Here is a 26473-nt window from a genome sequence, read left to right as displayed (position 1 = left end):
TAAAAAAAAAAAACTACAATTTTCCAACAATAAGTACATATATGGAACAAAATATCAATATTATGCTGTAAAACACAGCTTAAGTTTAAGCCAAAATCTTTGCATTGCGAGTGAAAAAGCTTGTTTGGACCAGTATAGACAATAAGACCGGTAAAAATTAAGTGAACGGAAGGTGTTGGTGACATCGGAAATGTAGATTTAATTCGAACCGCAACTAGCCTTTACAGTCCTTGAAAAGTTAACACGAGCTTGCATTTGCTGTAGTCAAATATTAGGCTTAGCTCGCAGATTGAACCAAAAAAGTTCATAAACTGAATGCCGAACAATTAGTCCATGGTCTTCGACGCAGGGGTTGAAACTGATTGAAAATTGATTTTTGGTTTTTTGTTTAGTTTCAGTTTTTACCTTTTGGTAATTGGTTTTTTGGTTTTTGGTTTTGTTCAATTTTTATATTTGGTTTTTGGGTTTTTGGTTTTCAGTTTTCCATACTTGTAATTGGTTTTTCGAGTTTTTGGTTTCAGTTTTCAGTTTTTTTTTTTACCAATTAAGGCATTATGCTGCTGGATTCTGGGAAGTTTAGTATTAGTATTGGACATTAGTATAATTGACTAATTGTATTCGTTTCTATTCTACTAATAAACACGCAAAACATTACATAAGTACACTTAATACTGGCAAATGAGGTGAAATCCAATGTTTTTCAAATTTCAAATCAACATTTTTTGGCTCTTACTTTACTTTTCAACATCTGTAGTTTTTGAGCTTATGAGCTATTTAATATTAATTTTTTCATAGTTGAAAAATGAATTTTGTCTGAATCATCCTGAAAATGAAGTGAGGTCGGGTCAGACAACCATTGTATTTTTACCTATATCATTATTTCTTTTGGCCAACTTTAACTGCATCTAAGGACTCTAAGGTGAACTGGGACAACATCATGTTTTGTTTTTTTTTGAAAAGTAAAAGTAGGTATTTAGCATTGAAATACTTTTCTTTTATCAACATACAAAGAAAAAACAAAAACAGAAGACAATTCAATTTTTTTCATTTTAATGATCAATAACAATAAATAAATTTTCACGATCGATAGGTACCTATACCTGCAAATGAAAACAACATCAAATTCACATTTATTTTCAAATTAATGCTGACGAAAAAAATATTAAAATTTTTTAAAAAACAAAACTTGGATTTTTTTCATTTTGATGATCAATCAATTCTGCAAAATCAAAAAAAAAAAAAAAAAAACAGAAAAAACCAAAAACCAGCAAGGATTATTTCTGGTTTTGAGTTTTGGTTCACAACTGTTTCTCATTTTATATTTGGTTTTTTGGTTAACTGTTTTGACCAAATATTTTTTTTTTTTTTATTTTTGGTTTTGAGTTTTGCACAAAACAGATTTATATTTGGTTTTCCCTTCATTTTTGGTTTTAGGGTTTTTAACCGTTTCAACCCATGCTTCGACGTCTTTACAGCAAAACGTAAGACTAATTTTTCATCAACTTTCGGTATTGGAGGGAAAAAATGCCTTTTATATTTGTAGATTAGTAATCGATGTACATTTTGCCCTCAAAGCAAACGATGCCACACGCTGCTAGAAATGAAAGAAAGTTTCAACTTTTGCGCATACATCCGAGTATTTCGTGTGCTACCGAATTTCGACGAAAAGCGCCGAGTGGAACATTTTAATGTTGTTTTCTGTGGCACAGAAGAAAGTTGCAACGATAAACAGTGTATCGGTTGAAATGTTGTTGTTTGGTTGTTATCTGTGCTTATAAACAGTAAATTTTATAGTGCGATATAATATTATTTCCTTATTGAAACTATTTTAAATAATTTTTGTTGTATTGTCAAATACGAATAATATCTTTCGTGAAACTCGTTAATAATGAGTTTATTCTATTATAATGTTCGGTCATTTCGTGGAGCCGAACAAAATGCATCTTCCTCGGTATAAAACTTCATGTGTTTATTGATAACAAATATTTCTATGTTTTTTATGTTTTGTTTCACGATTTTTGCAATATTTTTGCTTTTTTTAGCCGGTTATTACAGAAGTTGTGTAAAAATTATACAGAGAATAGATTATCCATCATGACCAGAAGGTAGACTGAAAGATTTCCGGTGTCTGTTACTCGTTATCAGTACTTCACTGATACGTACATTTCATTCCATAATATATTATTTCTATCGTTTTAGTGGTACTATTTCGATGATAATTTCACTGTATTTTTTGAATAATAATCTGATATACGTATGCTTCTTATGAATGAAAAATTCAAACTTCATACCTCGACAATATCAGTCAGTCAACGTCAAGCCTTTCAAACGTGATACTTCCGAGTAACCGAAGTCGATTATTCAGACTTCGAATGGAATGATTCTGTATAATTTTTACCAACGATTAATATAGTTTTAAATAATAATGTAAGAAATCGCCGTCGTTTTTTCAATTGGCATACGCTCTCTTGTACCTCTTGTATTTCTTAGTACTAAGTTTTCTGTTCGCGTGCTAGCTTCTAATGTGGTGTTTTTACTATTTCGTTTTGATTTTAGCTTATGATTGTGTTTTTGTGAAAACTTCGGTACATTATGAATACCGAATCGCATTAAGGTATATTTCTCGCACCGAAGAAATACGATGATAAAGACAGTAATCAGTTGTAAAACAAACAACACATGACTTAGAATTCGTGTTTATATCTTGTGAAACGATGCTGTGAAGAGTACAAAAATGTCGTCGACTTCGGCTAGAACATTCCCAAGAAGTATTTTATCAGCTATAGTTGTAGCATCTTGCATTATCTGTTACTATAACAGTTGCAATTGCGATTTTGTATTCGATGATATCAGTGCGATCAAAGAAAATCGAGATCTGCGACCTCATACTCCAATTTCGAATATATTCTTCAACGATTTCTGGGGAACTCCCATGTACAAAGTAAGCAAATGTTTGAAAATTATTCATTTTTTTCTCAAATAAGTACAACTTCGAGTATTATAGGTAATATTATAAAGTAGAATATTAAATTTAATTTCGTGCAGTGTTGTATTTTATAACACCGATATTTCATCATTTTTAATTTACACTTTCCTTACCAAGCTGCCAAATTTACTTGATAAGAGCGCAGTAACGTGAGATTTATGTTAAAATTTGCTCGAGTTCATTCTTAATTATAAAACATCACGTGAAATTTTTTTTCCAAAATTACAACTCGTTATCGTAAAATATTTTGCGATTGTGATCGTACGTCGTTTCCAGCGTTAGCACGCATCCATATAATCAAGTCGAAACATTTTGTAAAAAATGATTGCGAACTGTTTGCTTCCTAACAACCCCCACTAGCGAGAGTTTTATTGCACCAGCGCATTATGACACTGCCGGCGTTGAATTTTCTAACCGACACTTTCTCTATTTTAGCATTAATTTAGAATAAAAGTCTGCGTACGAAATTATATTTTCACTTTTACCTACCTGCAGAATACCTACGTGTTCTTTTTTTTTTTCATCTCGAAATACTCGCACAATAGGGATGTTTTCTGTTAATTCTTTATTTGTACATTCGGTGTTTCTAATATTTCGTGGTTTTTTCGCATTAAATTCATTTTTTCTTTTCAATTTTCAACTTGTTTTCTGCTTTTTAACGATGACGATTGCAATTCACAAAAAAATTGTTTGCTCTAAGAAAGTTTTTATTTTCTGGAAACATATATTGTAATTGTCAGGTTCAAAATTTCAGTCACTTGATGAAAATAAAACTAAAAACATGATGTAGAAAAGTACGGAGTTGTAACTCTCACGATACAATATTAAGTGATTAAGTAAATGAAATTGAGGTGATTTTCATAAAATGTTGAGAAAGTATACACATATGTAATTGCATTTTTCTTTCGTTGTATCTTAATAGAATAGATTATTGTTGTAGACTATAATTATCTAGACATTGAAATTTTTTCTTCAAATGAGGTGGAAAGTCAGTTGAGTCACCGAAAAATTCTTATGAATGTCATAAAAAACTTGAGAAATCAGCTTCAAATTCGTTTCCAAAAATCAAACTAGGTATATGGTATAAATGCTAACAGAAATTCGAAAAAATGTCAATTGTACGATCTCTCTCTAGATTATTGAGAAAATCCATTCTGTTTTGATTAAAATTATAATTATAGTAATTTGCATCCTTTCACTAGGAACGGTGTCGGTATTGAGAACTGAAGTACGAATGTTTGCATCTAGTTTTCTAATTTTTATAATGTACCAACCATTTCATCATTTGGGCACTCAATACATTACTTATTCTTCACCAAAATTTTAGGTGAATGAAATTTTTTGAAATTTGAATTCTAATGTGGTCCACATGCTACGTTCCGATCCAATAAAAATTCGTTCAATGAAGTTGAACTCATTTCTGATTTTTACTTGTTGATACGACATACGAGTAGTCTCAAAAACACAGTCGTCCAGAAAAAAAACTACGTTATTCATTCTCTACATAAGGGTACCTTTAAGCTGTACAATTTTGTTTCTTTTCATTTTTTTGTAGGACTACTAATTTTTCCTCAAAACTAATTTTTTGCGATTTAAAAGTTCAAAATTGTTTACAACTTTTTCGTTTTAAAAACATCGGTATTGGAAGAACATTTAACACCAGGGAAAATATAGAAAAAAATGAAATTGTAGGGTGTAAAATTTTCCTATGGTGGAATACCATAATTTCTCTTCTGGGGAAGGGAGATTCTTTGGACATTATTCGTGATATATCTTGAATTTACTTTCTTCGTTTTGTAAAAGTGGATGTACTATGATCATGAGTGAATTTTGAACGAAAAATCGCCTATTTCTGAAACTGATCAAACCGTTCAAATATTATTTTTTTTAATGAATATCTACCTTATGTAACTCCAGAAATATGTCGGAGAACATCCGGAAGTAGCGTTTCCCTGAATCAGCCAAATCCCAAAATATCGTTAGGGCCGGGTAATTTTTCAGATGATGAGATCTTAGTTGGGAGGGTCGTGATATTTTCCATTGAGATAAAAGTGACAAGATTCGGATATTTAACTCTTCCTGGTATTTGAATAAATTGTTAAAAATGAATCGTATATTGTTTGCACTCGAATTTATTAGTTTTTTTCATTTCTCCTTTGAAATTTGATTGCTTACAGCTTCGCTAGTTTTAAAGGAAGGTACCTAGTAATTTTTAAAAAAGAAAAGAAAGTATTCGTCTCTAAAATTTGTATCTAAAACTAACTACTGATGAATTTAAACTGAATTACTCCTTCAATTTTCAATTAACACTGTGTGTAGGTATTAAAAAAAAAAAAAATACTTAATTCTCACCGACATATTTTTGTGAAGAGATAAGAAAATCAAGATGGCTTTGGCGATTCTCTCGAAACATCGAGACATTCTAGTTGAACATGTAAAAAAAAAAGCCTTTTCCTTGTGCAACTTGTTGACTTCACTTTCGTAATTTACCGTACTTTGAGTAAACGATCGATAATTTTTATTCTTAACTGGTAGTCTTAATGACGATTTTATAAAACTGATATTAATTTTAGATGCGTTTATTTTCAGGAACAGAGTCACAAATCGTACAGACCGCTTTGTGTGCTAACATTTCGATGGAATTACTATTTCCACCAACTCGACCCGAGAGGTTACCACATGGTGAATATTTTCCTTCACGCTATAGTCTCGTTGTTATTTTTCAAGTAAGTAAAATACGTTGCAGACCATATTTCTAAACGGTTTATATTGTAAATGTATATGAATCATTAATCATAAATGGTAAAGGTCGTTGAACTTTTCGGTCGAACAAAAAGCCCAGCGATACGATTGATTAAAGTATAATCTTACTTCGTGTAGGACTGTATAGGGTGTTGGAAAAAGTAAAACTAGAGAAAGGGTTTAGTCATAGTGAAAATGTGCCGGGTGCGTAATTACCACACCATCTCTTTTCACTTCCGGCTTAAAGTGTTATAATTAATACTAAGCTTGTTGCGGTATTAAATGGCTAAAGTTACTTCACTGCGATGGTTGCTCTGTAAATGCTTTATTACACTTTCGGACCGGTACAAATTGTAAAGGCGAACGTCGAAGTTGTATTATTTCGTAATAAAATTTTATCGTCCAATTTTATTGCGACTTTTTTCTCGTACAATGTAAACATTTGTTTGGAAAGGTTAATTGCTATCATTAATACATAGTTCCCAGTAGAAAAATTCAACTTGTTAACTTTTGGCTTGTTGATATACCGGGTACGGAATTCCTTTAATAAAGATTACAACTGTGGGGTCGGATTTCTTTTTTTTTATCCTCTAACCCGACGTAGCCGGTACGACCTATGAAAATTAACGAGCTGCTCTTTCGGTACCATTTCGCGTTACCGCGCAAATTTCTTGGCAAATAGCGCTCCTGCCTATGGGTATAGACTATAGAGATTCAAACGAGCAGATGTATTGTATCGTCACAAATTTACGAGCGAAAAAAATTCAACGCACACAAAGAAGTGAAACGTGGCTTGCGAAAGCTTTTGAAAATTGGGCGAGATGCAATTAAAAAATTATTTTATCAATCATTCGCGATAATCGCAAACGTTACAAATCAAAAGCGCAGTTTAAATTAACCGATTGTTTGCCATGGCTCGGAATACACTTCAAAGTGAAAATCAAATAACCTGACGTTATTTGACGTTGTTGCGTTGTTGTTTGGGATGAAACTGTGCGTATATAGGCTCGAGCCTATGTAGGACGTCATATCTTTTACGAATTCGTGTTGGTATTCGATAAACTACGAGTGGTAGGCTATATGTATATAGGTACGTATACAGTGCTTTTGAAAATCGTTTCGAAATAGCGTGAATCTGTATAAAATTTTATTTCAAAAGTTTGTCTCGTTTTGAAGCTTTACGAAGCTAGAAAAGGGAAAAAATGACGCCATTAAAATATTTGTAAATCTTATTAAAAATATATTTTCCGATTGTATTTTGAAATTTCGTGCTTAAATTGGAGATACGAATCGATTCGAGTTTTTGATGTTATTTTTACGTCTAGAAAGAGGCGTTTTTATCGTTTCAAATGTCATTTTGACATTTTTTCACATTCTATAGCGATTTTGTAAAATGATCGGGGTGTTTTTCGCGCCGAATAATGTTGTTCTTTGAAATTTTCTCGCAGTCGAAAATTCCAAATATCTTTTTCGCCCTTGAAGTTTATTTTTGTCTTTGAAAATTTGACGATGTGTTTCTCTTTTTCCATCATCGGAAAATAAAAAAGAGGGTAAAGCGAACACCGAATTCATTTATATATACGCCGTTTAATACGTTCGTAAAAGATTGATAGGTATTTTTGAATAACGTCGAAATGAAAAGAAACGAAGGGGTAGGAAGTTTTTTTTTCTCTCAAACGATTAGTCAGTTTTATTTTCCATAACTTTCCTCCTTTTTTAATAACACCCAAAGTAACCCATTTATAATCTATTAGACGTTAGATGCGCCAAAAATACCGCAATCTTAGCAAATCGATTTTGTGGTAGGTAGTACTTAGGTACTTCGTTATGATATGTAAATTACGAGTAAATTACTAGGTAATATTTGAGGGTGCCGAGGACTATAAATGATCGTTTAATCAGTACGCTGGTGTTTGATACTTCTATCCTTTAATAGATTCGGTATACGCGATAAGCAATTTTCTACGTAAAGGGAGAAAATCCGTCGAAGAAAGCATTTTTACTACGGCAAAGGAGAAAAGGCTCGTATGTCATTTGATGGTAACCGTATTATCGCGTTGAAAAAAATTTCCCAACGTTGAACGAAACGTTATCCAATTTGTTCGCTCGCTTTGAGAATAATCTTGCAAATTTACACGAGAAAAAAAATCGCTTTAACGAGAAGAGAAAAATTCAAATAAAGAAGGAATAATGAATATGGATTTTGCGCTGGTGTTTTTTTTTTTTGCTTCTTATTTCATGTTCCTGCGTTAACACGGTATGCAAACAACCGGGAAAAAGTGACGATTCGTTATTTAATTTTACCCACCAATGTATGGTTTGAATGGTAAGACAAAAGTTGTTTGGGATTTTGAGTTTCTACTAGATGGTGGTGTGACATTAGGGTAATATCAGAGTGATTTTTATGAGCTTTCTCAAAACCGGCCACGGTGCTATAGATGGAATGTTCGTAAATCGATGTTTTTCTTGTAAAAAGTAGATAGTATTAAGTACGTAGGTACTTGTATTAGGTACCTACTTACTTATTCAATGAAATTTTTCGTGAAATTTGGTCAAAATCTCTCGATTTTTTTCTAGTTTAAAACTTTTTATGCCAGTTGGGATCCCTCCCTTGTGAAGGAATCAAATATGTACATGTGAAGAATAAACTCGTAAACTCAATGAACTTCCAACCACACCAGCTGAAATTTTGATCAAGACCTTTCGCTGTGTATACTTTCAAACTATCTGTACGTTTCATCGAAAACGGTCCCTGGCAATTGATATTGTTTTCCTGCCAGCAATCGATACAATAAACAAATAAATTCCGAATAGTAAAACCGGAAACAAACCAGCACAATTGTAGAAAATATTAAACAAAAACAAAAAACTCAGAATTGCATATCTCATTCGGAATTCGTTACATATTCCCATTCGTAAAAATTGAAAACAAATAAGCTACCAAAAAAGCAATGTGAAACTTACAAGTTTTAAAACAATATATTTATATGTAAACTTTTTATATACGATGACGCGTAATATATCACGTTCAATGGTATGTGTCTGCGAAGCATAAAATTTAAGAATTACCACAACTTCAAGAAAATAATTTTATCTGGTGTACCTCGATTTTACCACGAAAATAGAAATACATAGTACATATATACGTATCTACAAACACGAGGCAAAAAAGAATCACTACGACGAATTTGAATAAATTATCTTCCAAAGAATTCACTTTAACCTAGAATTATGAGAAAAATAGGTGGAAGGAACACGGAAAACGCAGTAAAACTGGGCAATAGCTAAATTCGTTCCATTTTTTTCAAACTCCAACTTTCAGTTAATTTTCTAATTGAAAAGAAAACCGTTCTATTCGAAGATAGCGCAGCAAGTTTTTTTTTTTAGTCATCACACAAATTTCAGCTTTGCCGTTCGTGAAATGCTCCAGGCATAAAAGTATCGAGGGTAATCTTAGATATACATTCAGATACTACGGTTATTGCTTTAATATCGCCAGTGGCTTTGGCATATCACTGAAGGAATACATACGATAGCGATTTTTCCGATGGCAGATTTACAATGGTAGGGTGGCCGGTAAAATTTCAACTGTTTTACTTGTTTTTTTCATGTATGGTATAAGAAGACAAGAACAGGAGAAAATCATTAAAAAAATATACAATGTTTTTCCTTTTCTCTCCCCATCTGTCTAATTGTCTTCATTTCAGTTTATTGTACCTTATACATATATATACGGCTTAAGAATTCTGTTAGTTCGTCAAGTCTTCAATTTGACTTTGTAAAAATTATGCTTATCATACCCGGATTGAAATTTTCACTGGCCAAAGATGCTTACAGATGACGTGTAAAAGTTGAGTGGGCATTGGTTTAAGTATTTGTCAAATCGAACTGCTCCGAACGAGTCCCATTTCCATTAATCCGCATCCAAAGGGATTCAGGTGTAACTTAGGTATTCTACTACAAAATTGCCAAGAGATTTCACTAGGATTTCTACTGCTTTGTTGTGTCGATGGTGAAAAGTTTATGATGGTGTAAGCATCCTTCCACTCACTGGAAGTATTTTCGTGACGGATTGCAATTGATTATTATTTTGAGAGTACGGTTCACATTTTTTTATGTTTTGATATGAGGTCCTCATAGCATTAAGCAACATAAAGTGGGTTTTTTACAAAAAAAAAAAAAAATGTTCATGATATTGAAAGCGCTTGAATAGAAGAGTAAAATGACGCATTATAACGTCCTATCCTGCCCTTTTTCCCTACCCAGTCATGATAATTATACAGCGCGAAGCCTCTTTGCCAAAACTGAAACAAATTTAAAAATAATACTCTGTAGGAAGTACTCGGCCAGCTGAGTAAAGTGACGTATTCAAAATCCCCCACCTATCAGGATAATAATAAATCTCGAAGAAAAGGAGACAAACTAGAAAACGAAATTTTAAGAATGGAAGTGATTTCGAAATTGATTGATTATATGTACGAATAAAATTACACATTCAAAATTTTTTTGCTTTTATTGCCCTTTCTTCTCTCCCTCGCCATGTTTTCATGAAACGCACATGAAAAAATACGAATCGTGGAGAAAAATCCATTGCAGATCAAGAATCGCGATTCATTATTCTGATGACATGCATTCAACGCTGAGTAGATTGGTTAGGTACTGCCCATACGAAGTTGAGACGTTTTCAATGTATTTATTCCTATAATAATAATAATAAAAAAACTTGCTTGAAATTTCTTAATTCTTTTCATCGAGCCTTGATCTTCTAATTTGATCGCCGAAAATATCTTTAAAAAATTTTTGGGATGACTTTTCATTGCAGTCAATCACTTAAGTGAAATAGTACATACTTAGATGAGTAATGCCCTTACAGCTGGGGCCTTAGAGAGGGACAGCGAAGGAGAAATTAATCACTGGCTCCGAATTCCATGAGGGTCGTATGCTTAGGATTTATGTACCTACCTGACTGAAAAATTTCAATTTCATGAACAGTTGATCAGAAAAATGTCGCTTTCAAGGTTTTATTTAATAATTTTTCCACGAGTTGATTTTTTATGGAGGGTAGCGAAATTCGTTATTAAAAATTTTTTTAATATCTCTTATAACTTTTTTTAAACTTCTCAATTAGGTACGTCTTACGTCTGGCTTTTTAGCGTTTCAAGATGAGGCATTGTATGCAGCAACCTTTGCTATGCTATAAATTAGTGAACTTCCATCCATTGCCCTTTCAATTTCAAAATTAGGATAATTCTGAAAAAAAAATATACCTACTCGTGTATACTTTTATAATATCCACCTGCAAGAAATGAACGAGCTTTTTCTTTAGAGGATATATACTCGTAGCTTGACAATTCGCTTTTGAAAATTGACTATTATACGAACGTTATGTTATTTTACAACGAAAATGGTACCGGATGAAAGCAGGCGCGTATAAGGCGAAATTAAATTTCAAAAGATTTATCGCGAAGTGTTTTCGTTTGAAAATTGTAAATTGAGATTTTAACAAAATTACCAGCCTGAGGCGAGCAAGTTGGTTGATTTTTATGTAGTTTGAAATCGATTCGGGCATTACGCGTATCATATAAGCGGAAGAAAGCCCGCAAAAGGGTGTAAAAAAAGGTTAGAATTTGCTCGTTCTACGAAATGAATGCCCGATTAAATGAAACTTTGTTATTCTTCAAAGATTAAAAAATTAATTCGAGCATAAAGTGGAAACGTTTATAGCGTATGTTTGCGCATGATAGAATAAAACAAGACATTTAGTGCGGTAAGTATATCCCAGCTAAAGCTCTCTCTTTTTTTTTTGTTTTGGACAAAAAAGAAGAAAAAAAGAATTGCTACTCGAGGGTATTACTCGGACGACTTTTTCATCGAGAAAATATTGGGTGACCGAGTATTTTGGCGATGCAACGTTGGAGATGTGCGGTTTAAAAATTACGTTAGTAGTACGATGCCAGAGTGTTCTTTTATACGGTGCGTTGTGAAACTGAAACGCTTTATGGTTCGAAAATTCAACCTTATCGCGATATGGTGATCCTTTAGAGCTGGCCCGGAAACTGGACGCAATTTATGATCTGTTCACTTGTTACAGTTCACTTATGTGGTAGGATGGCTTCGGCTTGAGTGGTTTATCCTCTCCTATCCTTATGGCCTAGCCATGCGCTACGACGACGACGGTCGTCTTTTTCAATATATTCGAGAGCGCGAAAACTCGCGCGTTAAATTTAGGGAAATGACGTTAAAGAACGTAGCGAACGAGTAATGATACTTTTATCGTAAAAATGTTTTATATTCAAGACGTAAAATGGTTGATTTTTATTTTCAGGATGTGTCTGATGTTCCTATCAGAAGCGTCTAGTTTCGTCGCCGCATTATTATTCTCTGTCCATCCAGTGCACACTGAAGCGGTAAGATATGATTTTTATCTTATTAAAAGGCATTTTCTATACGTTAACGCCTATTTATTTTACCCTTTGTGTGGCATAACTCGCGATACGTTAACATTAGTCTCTTTTTTTTCCTGCCACTGGTACCTATACGTAAACGGTAAAGGGAAAAAAATGCGATAAAAACAAACGAACGCCGATGTTTCATTTGTAAATATTAATTGGAAAACACGAGCGTAATTGGTTGTTAAGTGTGTTTAAAACTCAAATGTGGACAAAAAGCATTACGAAACATTTTACCGGCCGTTTAACATACGATAAAAGGTGTTTCAAAGTGTTCAATATAGTGACCCTCTAGCCCTAGCTCAAAAAACTATTTTATATTGTGCGTGACATTGAACTCCCATCGGGATTATTACGACGCTCTTCCTCAATATTTTACTACATTTATCGTTTTACGTGTGTGTAAGCGCGTTTTGCCCTCAAGTACCTTTCCCTATTACTTCCGAATGAGGGAATTTACTACGTTCGGAACTTCTGTTTCTAATTGCAGGGTCTCAACATCTTGTTGGAAAACGTTTTATCGATGATTGTTTAGAGTAGGTACTCGTACTTCTGGCAAATAGTCTTGATAGGTGCACTTCTTTACACACAGTAGCGTTGTTTTTTTGCAGTTTTCAAATTAAACTCTATACTTAGCTACCCTCCATGAATAGGAATGTTACGATGCGATGGTCTTTTGTGGATAGGTTACGTTGAGTAATTTCGTACGGTGGTCGTAAAACTGTCCTTGTGCGAGATAAACTCATTCTACGAAGGTGCTGCTAAATGGCGTCAATTAACAATTATAGAGAATTCCTCGATTTAATTTTAAGCAGCGTTGAGCCCAATATGGTTGAATGTAGGGTGCTCGATGAGTAAATGTCTGCTGGGATAAGTCGATTTTTTACTTCTTTTAAAATTTGACACGGATTGACTTTTCGAAAAATGTGGCGAAAATCTTAATTTTTCCGTACTCAAGTATGAAGTAACCCCCTTCTCAAGTACTTTTTTTTTTTTGATAAAATTTCAATCGAGTTCGAACCAACCCCAACGCATTTATAAGTGCAAAAGTTCATTTGGAGAGACTTCGGGGTATTTTTTTTTAAACAAAAATTTTGAAAATATCGCTGGAACTTCTATAGAACAACACCACCTCTAATCAATCTGTGAAGTTGAAAGTTTAGTTCACACCCAGCTTTTCAACAAATAGCTAAGATTCGTGGGGTTTGTAATGTCTATTCATTTTTAGAGGGAGGAAATTTCAGATTTCATTGCTCAATCAATAAAATTTTAGTTTTTGTTACCTTTTGCCCGAGTGTGATTTTTAAAAATTCCTCCAGCCCAATGCTCAAAGAAAGAACTTTGGCGCATGCTATTCTGACTGGAATGGTACCTACTTTTTCATACTCTTTCGATCTATTTTGTATGGACTCGAAATTTTTTGCCATTTCGGGTGCCTACTTTGTTGTAGGTATCTACTATTATACATACATGGTTTTTCTTTCAAATTCAAATAAATATTTTGAGTTTTTTTACGAGGGAAGAGCACGATAAATTTAGATGTCTTGGTGAACATTTTTTTTCAACAAGAGCTTTTCGTTCCTCCGACTTTTGGGTGTGTAAAGCAATAAATTGTTAAGAAGGAAACCAAAAAAAATTGAGTCTTTTTCATAGCCATTTTGGGCTTCCGGCTGGTCTTCGCCGTAACCTGAGGATTATCACCAATGGAAGTCCAGTAGTGACTATTTTGGTCATTAAGGTCGATTTTTTCATCCTTAAATCTTTTTTAGCATGTTTTGAGCGAGTCGAAAATCGACTGTTGCAAAAATATGCCTCAATCGCAAACACATCCTGTTCTTTCTTCCAGTATCCCATACCTAGTAAAAACCAACCATAGGAGAGTAAAACTGATCTCATTAGGTAGCTACCTTTAGAGACTGCTACCGTTGCGATATCTTTTTTTTACGCAAGTTTTTTGCAATGGTGTATTCGTCTGTTTATTCTGAAACACCCTGCTCTATGTAGGTCTTTGATTATTTCTGAAGAAACACTGTGCTCTCAAAATCACTGTATCAAAAAAAAACAGCGTTCTTTTCAATGCATAAATTGCTTAATTTACAAGCAAACCTTTTCCAAAGGGGTTTTCTGCACCAAAATAATACGAATTGTGGAACTTTCCGAGAGTAGCACGATTTTTCCCTCTTGAAAAATTGTTCTCATCAGTGTGACCTTTAATTTTATTAAGTGCTATTAAAGAAAGTATCTAATTATTGTTGTATATCTACTTTAAACCGTCAAATATTAATTTTGATGGGTAAAATAATAAAGAAGACGTCGCGTTGCATTATTTTTTGTATAAAATATTCACGGAATATTCTTTTTAACAAGCGGTTTTGTTTATGTATTTTCTTTGACGTAGCATGTCAGTATACTCATTCACTTAGCACACTATTTGTCTATTATAAATTATTGTTCCAAGTTCGATAATTTTTCCCCCTCAATGCGGATAAATTACGGTGTTGTGGTATAACCGAGCAATGTAAACGGAAATTATATGGTTTAAATAGCGTAGTTACAAACCAGAAGCTTCGAATAGAGACCATTTTAACGTATCGACGTTCTCATTGGTGAACAAGCAACTTTATTGGTAACTGCTTTTGATCAATATTATTACTTACTTTCTAGCAGTTTACGTAAGGTATGAAAATTTAAACTCTAAAGTAGTGGTCAAGCTTTTTATTATTTATAATCTTTTTGTTTTCTTTTTCGTTGTAATGGAAAGAATAATTTTTAATGCAAGTCCAATATGTTACATTATGGCTTTAAACGGAGTCATTTGTTATTTATGATAAGTACACAAACGTTTTACTTATGTTTTATTCATATGCGAGTGAAAAATTTATCAGCATTCGACGGTTTGAAATTTTTAATGAGATCATCTCGTTTTGACTGAATTATGTGATTGTTGCGGTTAAAACGTATATGTACTTTCAAAGTGATATGATGTTTTGAATTATTTTCAGAATGTTCAGTTTTTCTAATAAAAAGTTGTCTAAAACTGAGGAGGATGCTTCCCTTCTCCTGAAAAACGGCCCATATTTCGGTATGTCTCTGGGTCTTTGTTTTGGAGAAAAATTCTGAAGTAGAACTTGTAAAGGATTTCTACCTAATATTTTTCAACAGAAAATGTTCAATCAATCCTTCTCTTTCCCTTTCCCTATTAAAAGAACTTTTTTGAAAAGATATTGGAAGAGTCCTGCATGCGATTTCGGAGATTTATTTAGTGAATAAACTTTATTGAAATTGCCTCCAGCAAGTTTTCGAAAATTATGTTCTATTTTACAAAAATTTGCCTGATAATGTTGACTGGTGGAAATTTTTTATAATGAAATGTGCTAACTCAAATTGATCATACGAATCCCTTCTTCAATGAGTTCTATTTGATTTGTCTGAAATTATCACAAATGTCAGGCATATACCTAAAGTCGCTCGTTAATGTGACAAGATTCTTCATTTAAGGTTTGTTGTATTTCAGATACTTTCCCTCCGAGTATCGTTATTTGATTTGTACCTCCCTCCTCTTTCAATCCACTCATAAAGCGTTTCAAATACCAGTATTTCTCTCGAAATACTAACCAACTTTTATTCTCCGGGGGTATGGTTTAGTTTCACTCGTAGTCGTAGTTTTAACATAAAACACGAAAAATCGTACCTCTTTGGATGCGATTTGTTCGCACATTTTGTAAAACAGACAAGAATGGAAGGACCAAATCGAAAATTTTCTAATTATGTAACTGGAAATATTCACAACCTTACCATCTACAACTTTTGTTTAAAAACTTTTCTGGTAGCGATTCTTTTTGTAGAAATTAGAGAATTCTAAAGGAAAAAAAAGACGCGACGGACTGCAATTTTTCACGTCTTAAAAACCTGCAGATTAGAAATAAATCATAAAAATTGCCATTTTTTTTTATTTATTCTGAATTGCCTTCTATGAACTATAATAAAATATCATAATATTGAGGTCTCTACTTCGTATTACTTTGCATACTTAAAATAAAAGGCTCGAAAATTTTATCTTCCCTATTTCACGAACTTGAAGACAAAGTATCATGTAAATCGAAGTCAGGAACTTTATGACTCATGGCTCATGAGATTTCCGCATATTGGCAGCTTTCTGGACTGTTTCTATGTACCTGTTTATGTTTTATTACTCATATTTATATGGGATTTTACGAGACGGTTGATAAAATCGTAGCGTGCGTGGAGTAGGTGTAGGTATAATACATATGTGCAGGATTAATAAAAATCCGCGTATATTTCAAAGGGTTAGGCCGCCATACATGTACTCGTAATACATGTAGTGTGCTATCCAACGATAATATTTCGCGTTGCTAGCATAATTGTCATTTATAGCGTAGCTCAACGCTGTGTAATTACAATGTATAAAGTAAATATGTAAATTTATACATTATAATTTGTGTCATTAGTAAAGTTTTTAACTTTTGTGACGCAGTAAAATAGAATGTTGTGTGTAAGAAGTATAAGTTTTTGAAATTCACCCATTGGGTACAAACACATCTCTGACAATATGTATTTAGTAACTTAATTTTAACAAGTAAACAAGAAAAGCTTATAAAGTAGCGAGTTATTTAAATTTTAAGTTTACTTGGCAACAAGTTTAAAAGCACCAACTTCCATTAGTGGTATTATAATTTGAATGAAAGCTCGCGGAATCAAATTAATACTGACTCCGGTACCGAAAGCCTTCTCTTTAGGGAAATTTTACCCGTTTGTTATACATATTACATACTATACGCTTGTTGAAGAGAATCTAGAAATCCACTTTGAACGTTACCTATACGAGTAGGTACGTTGTGAAAATTACTACATTCGACGTTCGATAGCTTTTCACGTAAATGGCTCGTAATTTACCACCGGTTTCATCTTGACGAGATGAGAAAAAGATGCATTATACTCGTATGTGTTGATGTACGAGTAGATATAATATAGGTACATATTAGAGGTAGCTGCTACATATACATACTTATGTATGTATATGGTATACCTATTACCTTTACCTATATATTACGCGATTACGCCGTATTATTACCTATCTAACTTCTATATATGTATTTTCGGGCCGGCAATAAACTATTATAAAAGCTAAAACCTTTGTTGAGTGAATTTTAATTAGCTTAAAAGTTACGATACCGTAGAGCGATTAAGTGATGGGTTTTTTCCTATGTTTTTCAGGTAACCGGGGTCGTTGGACGTGCCGAAACACTTTCCTCGGTGTTTTTCTTGTTGGCGTTGTTATTTTACAGTCACGCATCGAAGAGGAAAAAAACTACAAGTAAATAGTTAATATGTTTACATTATTATGTTATTACGGTGGCGTGATGCGGATTTAATTTTGACCGTACAAATTAAAACTGGCCGCGTATCGAAGCCTTACCCTCTTTCACTCTTTGGTAAAAGTTGCTCTGTACGACAAACGTTCGTGTTAACGCATTTTCGGAGAAGTTGTGCTAAGATGGGGTGATTGTGGTTTCGAATTGTGTCGTTGAGCTGAACTTTTGTTGGGTAAAAAAAAGCTACTTCCGTTTCAGGATAGTTGCTTTGGGAACTCAATTGAAATAGTGTACGTACGAGATTTCTTAAATTACCCGTACATATATGCTAACCCCATCTACAAACGTCGGGGTCAACTATTTTTCACTTTGGGTACAAGCAGTGTCACTGGGTTTTCTAGCCCTTACCTTTTAAAAAGTCAATTTATCGATTGAAAAACTTGAAATTACTGCCGAGCCACGTCGAAGAAAATTTTTTTAAGTATGGTATTCGTCTCATTTGCGGTACAGTTATTATTCGTTGATCTGATAATGAAGTGTGTAATTTTATTGTTGGTATTGTTTATTTCTTGGAATTTTCTAAAAAGAATTTAATGTTCTAAAACTTTTGAACCGCTAGCAATTTGTCCTGTTTGGTACTTTTTCGCACTCACTTTAAGAAAGCTGTATTTCAATACTTTGAATGTGCTACGTGTCTTGGGAGTAGTGGTCAATTTTTATGTTTTGAACACGACTTCAACATCACTTATCTACTGCCCCTGCCCAACTTCGAATTTGAAGGAACGAATCTTGTTTGAAAAAAAAAATATGAATAAATCATGGTATAAGTAGTTCATCGCAAAGTACGCATTGAATTTTGAAAATTCAGCAGCTGCTGCGAGAGTATGAGGAAAAATCAAAGTAAACGAGGGGAAATGCAATATCCATAAGGTCACCTCTTCGCGTGGATGCACATGTAGTTTACTTTGTAAAAATTTGCCATGGGCAAAGGTACCAGTCCTATAACTTTTTTCATTCGTCGAGATGATAAAATACTTGGTTGATTCTTTGTACAAGACGAAAATGGAATGAGGTAATGGTCAACTTGTGTTATTTACAATATTTCATGTTGATCTAGCCATATCATTTTTTTTTTTCAATTTGGTTTGTATACAAAAGCTTAGACGTTGGTTTTGATAGACATTTTTGTGATTTTTCCCTCTTGGTGGGATAATAATTAGATGCAAAGTATGCGGAAATTTTGAGTTTATCCAATTATGTAAATGACCGATGATTGAACGCAGATAGTCTGAAGCCTTTATTATGTCCCATATATCACGCCGATTCTACAAAAAATCAATTTATTAAATTGGCGCGGCGTTTTCCCCCTCCTTCTACCAAACAACTGACAAAAGGGTATACTGATGTAGTAAAAAATTACAATAACGATCGAAAACATTTTTAGATAATATTTTGTCAATAATAAAGAATTGCTCGTAGGTACGGTAAAAAAAATATTCGACGTCGACGATATTTTCTTATATGTACCTACGTTTACTTTTATAATTCAAGTGGTCAATGAATTGTACGAGAAAAAAAACAAAAGAAATTAAATGAAAAAATACACGCTTGTGATATTGGAAACAATTTTCAACAGTTTATTTCGACGCTGTAGCGAAAACTTTGGTGGAATTTTAAACAGCTCGCGAGATCGTGTGATGTTTTAATAAAAATGTCTTTCTGACCTTTTCATAATTGAAGTTTCATACTCGAGAAGCAAAAATTTTACAACTTGGAGAATTTATTTGTTGGAAAGAAAAATTCATGTAGAAATCGCTACGTTGAATTACGATTTACTTCCATCAATTTTATCCCTTTGATTGTTGCCTTGAAACCATACTGTAAAACCTTTTTTTTTGTCTGCTTCTTTCGGTTTTATTCGAGAATTTCGTTCTAAATTTTGAGAATATGTTCAATGAATAGTTTTGTTTGTAAAAGTGCAATCTCATTCAGCCGGCGGTTGGAAGTTTTTCAAAAAAGAAATGTTTATTCGAGGCTTTTTATGGGTAACGCCCAGCCTCTCCCTCTCCCAATGAACCTTTTTTCGCGATTTTTTTTTTAATCTGTTCCTTTTTTACTCTAGATATATCAAAGTAGGTATATTTTGAAAAAAAATTTTGAAATTCAAGGTCTAAAAAATCAAAAAAACGATATAAAAATAGCATTTTAACTGAACGCGTTGTTACGTTGCATCGTTGTGGGCGGAGCTACTACACTAACTGGTTTCATTTCAGGGTTGTATATGTATATGTAAGGAACAAAAATGTTCCTTCAATTTCGCCAGCCTTTTCTACTGAACTGATTTCAACCAATTTTTTTCAACGTTCCTTTAGACGTTTGAATTTTTATAAGAAATATGTTCATTTGTTTGCGGGGTGCGGGGTAAAAGGCGAGCAGTCCGACCGAAGCGAGGGCGCGAGCCGAGGGTCCGCAGCCCAGTAGTTTTTTATTTTTTAAAAACTGGAATGTAGTGTCTGTTAAAATAATTAGGAGAGGAGGTTCTGCACTTGAGATCATTTTTGGGTTGGAATTTTATTTTAACAGCACAAATTGAAATGTTTAGTGGAACATTGTTCGTAAAAAAGTCAAAAGTAAAGATAAGGGAAGTGTTCAATATAGTGTAACCAGTATTTTCTCAATGGGGGGGGGGACAAAAACAGATTTTTAGTCATGAAAAATCGAAATTAGAGGTAATTTTATGAAAACCCTTCGTAATGTACATATACAAATTTAATGGAAATGAAGGTGCAGTTACTGCTCAAGTGAAGTGACAGCGGAAATTTTTTGAAAAAAATGGGTCCAAAAAACGAAAAAACGGTTCATTATTGCATGCAATATTTCTAATTTTCACTCGCGGGGGGGAGGGGTAATGGCTCAAGTCACATCCCTTCCTTAGCTACGCCACCACTGGTAGGGTTTCTATACTTGGGATATAGACGTAAGTTTTTTAAGGGAAAAAATGTCGTTAATTCATTTTAGAAATTAATACCTAGAAATATTGTTCAAACTTGAATTTTTTTCTTGAAAAATTTGTACTTTAGAACCAGAGTAGAACTTGCTATTGACACATTTTAACTGATTTGCATAATGCATATAGGAGCAGGGGCAAAGCGAGCCGTGAAGGGGCGAGAGGCCTGAGCGGAGCGAGGGCCAGGGCGAGCAGCACGAGCGAAGCGAGTGCGCGAGCAGGGGGTTGAGGTCGCGGAGCGACCTAGGGGGCGAAGCCCCTAGTCGTTTAAAAAATGCAAATGAAATAATGGGAACAGGCTTCACTTGTATGTATGGAACAGGTTTGATTCGACAATCAGTGATGGTGTTAATAAAATTGCATATTCGGTTTGCCGTAAATACGACGTGTTATTTACGGCAAACCAAGTATGCAATTCTTTCGGCGTCTACTTTTCTACGCAACTTCTTGCGAAACTGCTACATTTGTGGGGGCTCATTGGTATCTCAAGACGCATTAAACTAAGTTTCACGATGCAACGAGAATAAGCGGTGGAAGAGGGTAAAAAACTTCTACTTGTCTACGTGACTTTTTTTTTTTTTAATTGAAGAATTTTTCAACGAAGATTGCAATTTGGCGTTGGGTAAGCTGCCTCCAGTCTCTTGTTTCGTATGAGATATCGGAAGTTACCTTTAAAAAAAAATGGGATGCTACGATGCTTTGTAAGTACGCGTATTTTTTGGGGAAAATGCTTTAAATTGTTATTTCAATGAAATCTAACCGTGTTTTCCTTCATTTTTCTGTTTTTGGAATTTTTTTTTCAATGTTCCTGTTGTTGAAATTCTTTTTATAATATTAGTCTCTTTCTTCGATTATTTAAGTACATATGTTTTTTTAACATGCAGTCTGCTGATAATTTCGGGGGGAAAATGTGTCATGCATCTTCTGAAATGCAATGTTATGATTATGAAAATATGTACATTTATAACGAAATATGTTGATTTGAATTATAAGTTCCTTGAAAAAATGTCACCGATACAAGTTCAATTTTCTAGAAAATAATGAGATAAGAAAAGAGGTAAAAAATAAGCATGCATGAATGAAACGTTAATGATATCTGTAGAATGTTAATTTAAATTTGAAACGAGCTTTCAAAAATGCAAAATTCAAGATTTCGAAATCGCATTAGCAAATTTCTGTAAAATGATCATGATTGGATTAACCAACAGAAAATTCCATTATAAAAGTGTGTAGATGTGCTACGTCAATGATTCGGCATTTTCGGAAAACTAATGTTAACTAATTTAAGCTTTTCAATTATCAAGAGATGGATGATATTATGGGGTTGAATTTTTCAAGAACTAAAAAATGATCTCTATCGCTCCGTTTTTGCAACAAAAAAAAAATGTGTTCCAAAGGAACATGAAAAGTGTGTTTGTTGAATTAATCTTATAAAAAGTTATGGTATAGTAAAGATAAAGGGAAAGTGCAAAAGGAATAAAAGAGTTGGTTATTTTAATGGAATTAAAATAAATACGTGGCAATGACCAAAACGAATCTAGAGAAAGGTTTCGATTCAAACGGTTACCTACATAGACATACCATTAAAATGGGACAGCAAAAAAAAATCACGTTGCAGGCATAAGTACTACCTATAACAAAGCGTGATTTTTTTTTCAGTCTTTTAATATGGTATATTGTTTTAATTTATATACGTTTTTTGTAACATATGTTACACACGATGGTAATACCTTTAATTTTAAAATGTCGCCGGTAATCTTGCTGGGAGCTGGTAGTCGGAGTATTTTTTTTATATTTTGTTATTCTCTGTTACAGGTTGGAAAGCGTTATCACTTTCGATGATTTCCATAGCAACGGCGATGCTGTGCAAAGAGCAAGGGATTACGGTGGCTGGCGTTTGTGTACTATATGAGCTTTTTATAACGCAAAAGGTCAGAATGTTAACATAACTCTTATACTACGTCACCAATTTCTTTGGTTTAGCGGTATTTTTCTTCGTTAAAGATAGGTTTTTCTCCTTTTTTTAGCCGTAGGCCTGCTAATTATAATAACGAGGTGTAGTGCAAAATGCTGTCTACCTACCTACTTTTCTTAAAACGTCGTTCTACTTCATTAACTTAAACAACAATAATTCAAGTTAAAATTTCTCAACGTCTTTGTATTATGTTTTCACGGCGCGGCGTTGAAGGGAAAGATGGGTTTCATTAAGTGGGAATCATCGTGGAAGGGATGGTTTTTTGTTTTAGCTCGTTTTTCATAATCTATTCATTTTGAAAGTTTGTTTCTTATGAAATATTGTTGTTAAAAACAATTGTGTTTTGTCGCTTTTGCAGCAGCGAGCGCGACAACGATGTAATCATCTTTTGGAAGTCATTAAGAACGCCGCGCCGCGCTGAGCCGAGCGTTCTGTACTTAACCAATTTTCGTAGGGAGGTGGTGTCGGTACTTTTTTGGACGCGAGTCTCGGTGTTATTTAAATATCGCTATGACAAATGAAACAACGAAACGAGTTGACGTTGTATTTTACTCTTTTTTTTTCTCATCATTACGATGTTCTCTTTCTTCGTACTGCTGTGTTTCGCGAAAATGTCGTATCATCGTCGTCGTCGCAGCGAGCGAGAGAATTTCATTTTCGCGAGCATATGCCCGATATACGTAGCAGCTTTATTTGGCGGAGTTAAATAAGTTTAATCTGATCAGCGTGTATCGCGGTTACGTTCTTAGATTCGCTGTATCGGTTTTACCTTCGAGAAGCAAAATTTCCTCGCCGAATTACCGAACTTGATGTTAAATGCGGTTTTATCGGTTGTAAACATATGGAAAGCTGGGTATATAATGTCGATTCGTGTGGTTTCTCCTTTAAGTAGCATACCAAGTTTCCAAATCGAGGGTAATTTTCAAAGATTTTTTTTCTTTTCAAGTTCATCGTGTACGAATACGAGATGAAAATTTACCTACGTTTATGAACTAGCCTATTTGACAGATTCGTGAAAATTATGTTTGAGCGAGTTAAGTTGAGAATATGTAAATTTAAGCTGTTTGGTTTGAAATTCAATAGGCGTTGGTTTCCTATAAAAACTTAATCAAAAGGATAATGAAGTAGGTACGAATTACAATAGGTTTCTAGTTTATTGTCGACACGGTCCTCTAGTTGATGATAGTTTATTACTGGTGGATTTTTTTTTTAGAATTTAATACTTATCGCTCCTGATTGCTAATTGATTCATTTTGGCTAAAAAGTGAAATGTTGAAAAATTTAACTCAAAAACGCGCTTCGAGCCCTACTTTTTTTGATAATGATATATTCGTGGTACATAGTAAGGTCTCGAGGTGGACGGAGGGAGCGGTGAAATGTCCCCAAAATTTTCAACTTACTATGTCTTTCATTCTCTAACATTTTGATGCCGTGTTGCCCTTATCAGCTTGATAAGTAGACGTTGTAGGAAAATATATCTCGAAAAGTATTTTATCACAACGCCAAGAAAAACTCTTGGAAGGAGGAAGGTCTACCCAGAAAATTGTTCAACTACAAAAATTCGTCTAGTTCGAGAATCGTTTTGATTTGTGAATTGAAATAAATTCTCGGAACGTTTTTGGAATATGAGAGTCTCATTTCATAGGGCTATTTACGTAGGAGAGTTCAGAGCTGTAAAAACAATCGAAACAATAAGGTGATGATTTGAGAAGGCGCCAGGGGTGGATTTCATCTTGGAAAATCTAACGAGGGAGGTGCCCCAGGTGACATGCACCGATTTAAATGATTCTTGCACCATTGGATAGAGGACATCGAACATAGTCTACCACAAAATTTTCAGCTGCTGAAGTTGATATTTCGATTTTTCAGAGCAATTTTTCGATTTTCACATAGCAATTTTGAAAAATTGGCCGAATATAGTCGGCGGAGGTCGCATACCGAAACCTCCCATATTATTTGGGCATTTCAATACATATGATAAGAGTAGCCCACGGTGAAATTTTCAGCTGCTGAAGTTGATATTTGACCCTTCCAGGGCGATTTTTCTATTTTCACAATTGCTATGTGAAAATCGAAAAATTGCTCTGAAAAATCAAAGTATCAACTTCAGCAGCTGAAAATTTTGTGGTAGACTATGTTCGATGTCCTCTATCCAATGGTGCAAGAATCATTAAAATCGATGCATGTCACATGGGGCACCTCCCTTGTAAGTATGAAAAAGTGGAAACATTGAATTCTGGAAAAAAGACTTCTAGTTTCTTTGTATGTATCTACCTTGCAATGATTTAGAGTCAAAAATCAAAATCAAAATAACCTTTATTAACGGACTTTACATAAAATGTTACAGATTAACTTAAAATAATGTTTACAATTTACTCAGCTCCGCTATACCCGAAATTGGGCGAAGGACTCTTGCAAACGTGCCCACTCGTTCCTCACTAAAGTTAGTCTGCCAAACTGTTTATGCCCCAAAAACCTACTGAAATCATCTTCCCATCTAGCCCTCTGCCTACCTGCTCTTCTTATTTTGTGTCCCAAGTACCAAAAGGTTACTTTATGGGTCCACCTCCCATCCCTCATTCTCCCAACGTGACCTGCCCAGTTCCATTTTTTTCTCCTAATCAAATGAAGCATATTGAGATTGTGTTTTAATTTTATTTTGATAGTTCTTATCTTAATTTTATCTCGAAGTTTTACATTCAACATTGATCTTTCAATTGCATTTTGAGTTACCTCAATTCTTTTTGACAATTTATTTGTGAGAGCCCAAGTCTGGGATCCGTATATTAGGGTTGGGGCGACACAAGAGTTGAAAATTTGGCTTTTATGATAATTTGAAAATGGACCTTTGAATATGTGTTTAAGAGACCAGTACTTTTTCCATGTTAATGTGATTCTTCTGTTTATTTCTTTTTCTGTGCTGTTTTCCAGAGCTATTATTTGACCCAAGTATACTGCTTCTGTTACCTTTTCTATTTTTTCATTTCCTATTTTTATGTTGGTTACAGTGTCTCTAGTCAGAATTTTCGTTTTAGTCATGTTAATATTAAGCCCTGCTTCTTTTCCTACTTCATTTAGGTCACTGATCATCTGTTTCAACTCTTCTATGTCCTCAGATACCAGGGTTACATCGTCTGCGAATCTTAGATTTGTAATTCTTTCCCCTCCTATTAATATTCCTTTGTTTTTCCACTTCTCCTCAAGTTTCCTGAAGATATTTTCCAGGGCACTGATGAAGAATACTGGTGAGAGTGGGTCTCCCTGTTTTACCCCTTTTTTGACAGCAAAATATCTCCCTGTTTTATCTGTGATAATTCTTGTTCTTAGACCTGAGTACATTTCTGCTATTATTTTTGTTAGAATTTTTGAAAGGCCCATCTGAAGCAGAGTGTTTACTAGATAATCGTGCTTAAGGGAGTCAAAAGCTTTGGCAAAGTCTATGAAGGCCAGATGTATGTTGAAATTATACTCGTTGCTTTTTTGTATAAGTAGGTTTATCGTATGAAGATGGTCTGTTGTTGAGTAATTTTTCCTGAAGCCTGCTTGTTCTATTGTTTGTTGTAGGTTTAATTGTGTATGAACTCTAGTTTCTATAAGTTTTGAAAAAATTTTTGATAAAGATGTGCTTAAAGTTATTGGTCTATAATTGTTGATATCACATTTTTCCCCCTTTTTATGTATCAGAATAATATCAGATTTTTTAAAATCTTCTGGTATGACTTGTGTTGTTAGAATTTCGTTGAAATATCTTGTTAGTCTTTTAGCTAAAAGTCTCCCCCCAAATTTTATCTGTTCGTTTGAAATGAGATCGTGACCGGTTGCTTTATTATTTTTCAACTTTTGAATTACTTGCTCAATTTCCTCAGTTAAGAATTCTGGCTCTTCTTCATCTTCAATAGTTATGTTTATTTGTAGGATGTTATCGTCTTTTTCATCATATAGTTCCGAGTAAAACTCTGTTGCTAACTGGTTTATTGCTTC

At 33.8% G+C, this 26473-nt stretch overlaps 1 protein-coding gene across 1 annotated transcript in view; it reads left to right on the top strand.

Annotated features, from left to right (window-relative positions):
• The first annotated feature begins 1723 nt into the window (after positions 1-1723).
• The window catches only part of Tmtc3 (Transmembrane O-mannosyltransferase targeting cadherins 3), a 51257-nt gene continuing 26507 nt past the window's right edge, over positions 1724-26473 (top strand). The window contains exons 1-6 of the mRNA XM_065345416.1: positions 1724-1951; positions 2557-2941; positions 5576-5712; positions 12054-12135; positions 17413-17512; positions 22333-22448. Of these exons, the coding sequence (XP_065201488.1) occupies positions 2735-2941; positions 5576-5712; positions 12054-12135; positions 17413-17512; positions 22333-22448 (642 nt within the window). The 5' untranslated portion in view covers positions 1724-1951; positions 2557-2734. The remainder of the gene's footprint in view (positions 1952-2556; positions 2942-5575; positions 5713-12053; positions 12136-17412; positions 17513-22332; positions 22449-26473) is intronic.

The sequence above is a fragment of the Planococcus citri genome, chromosome 1, assembly GCF_950023065.1.
Source record: "Planococcus citri chromosome 1, ihPlaCitr1.1, whole genome shotgun sequence".
Lineage (NCBI taxonomy): Eukaryota > Metazoa > Arthropoda > Insecta > Hemiptera > Pseudococcidae > Planococcus > Planococcus citri.
Note: the sequence above shows the minus strand (reverse complement) of the source record. Positions and strands in the feature narration are given on the sequence as shown.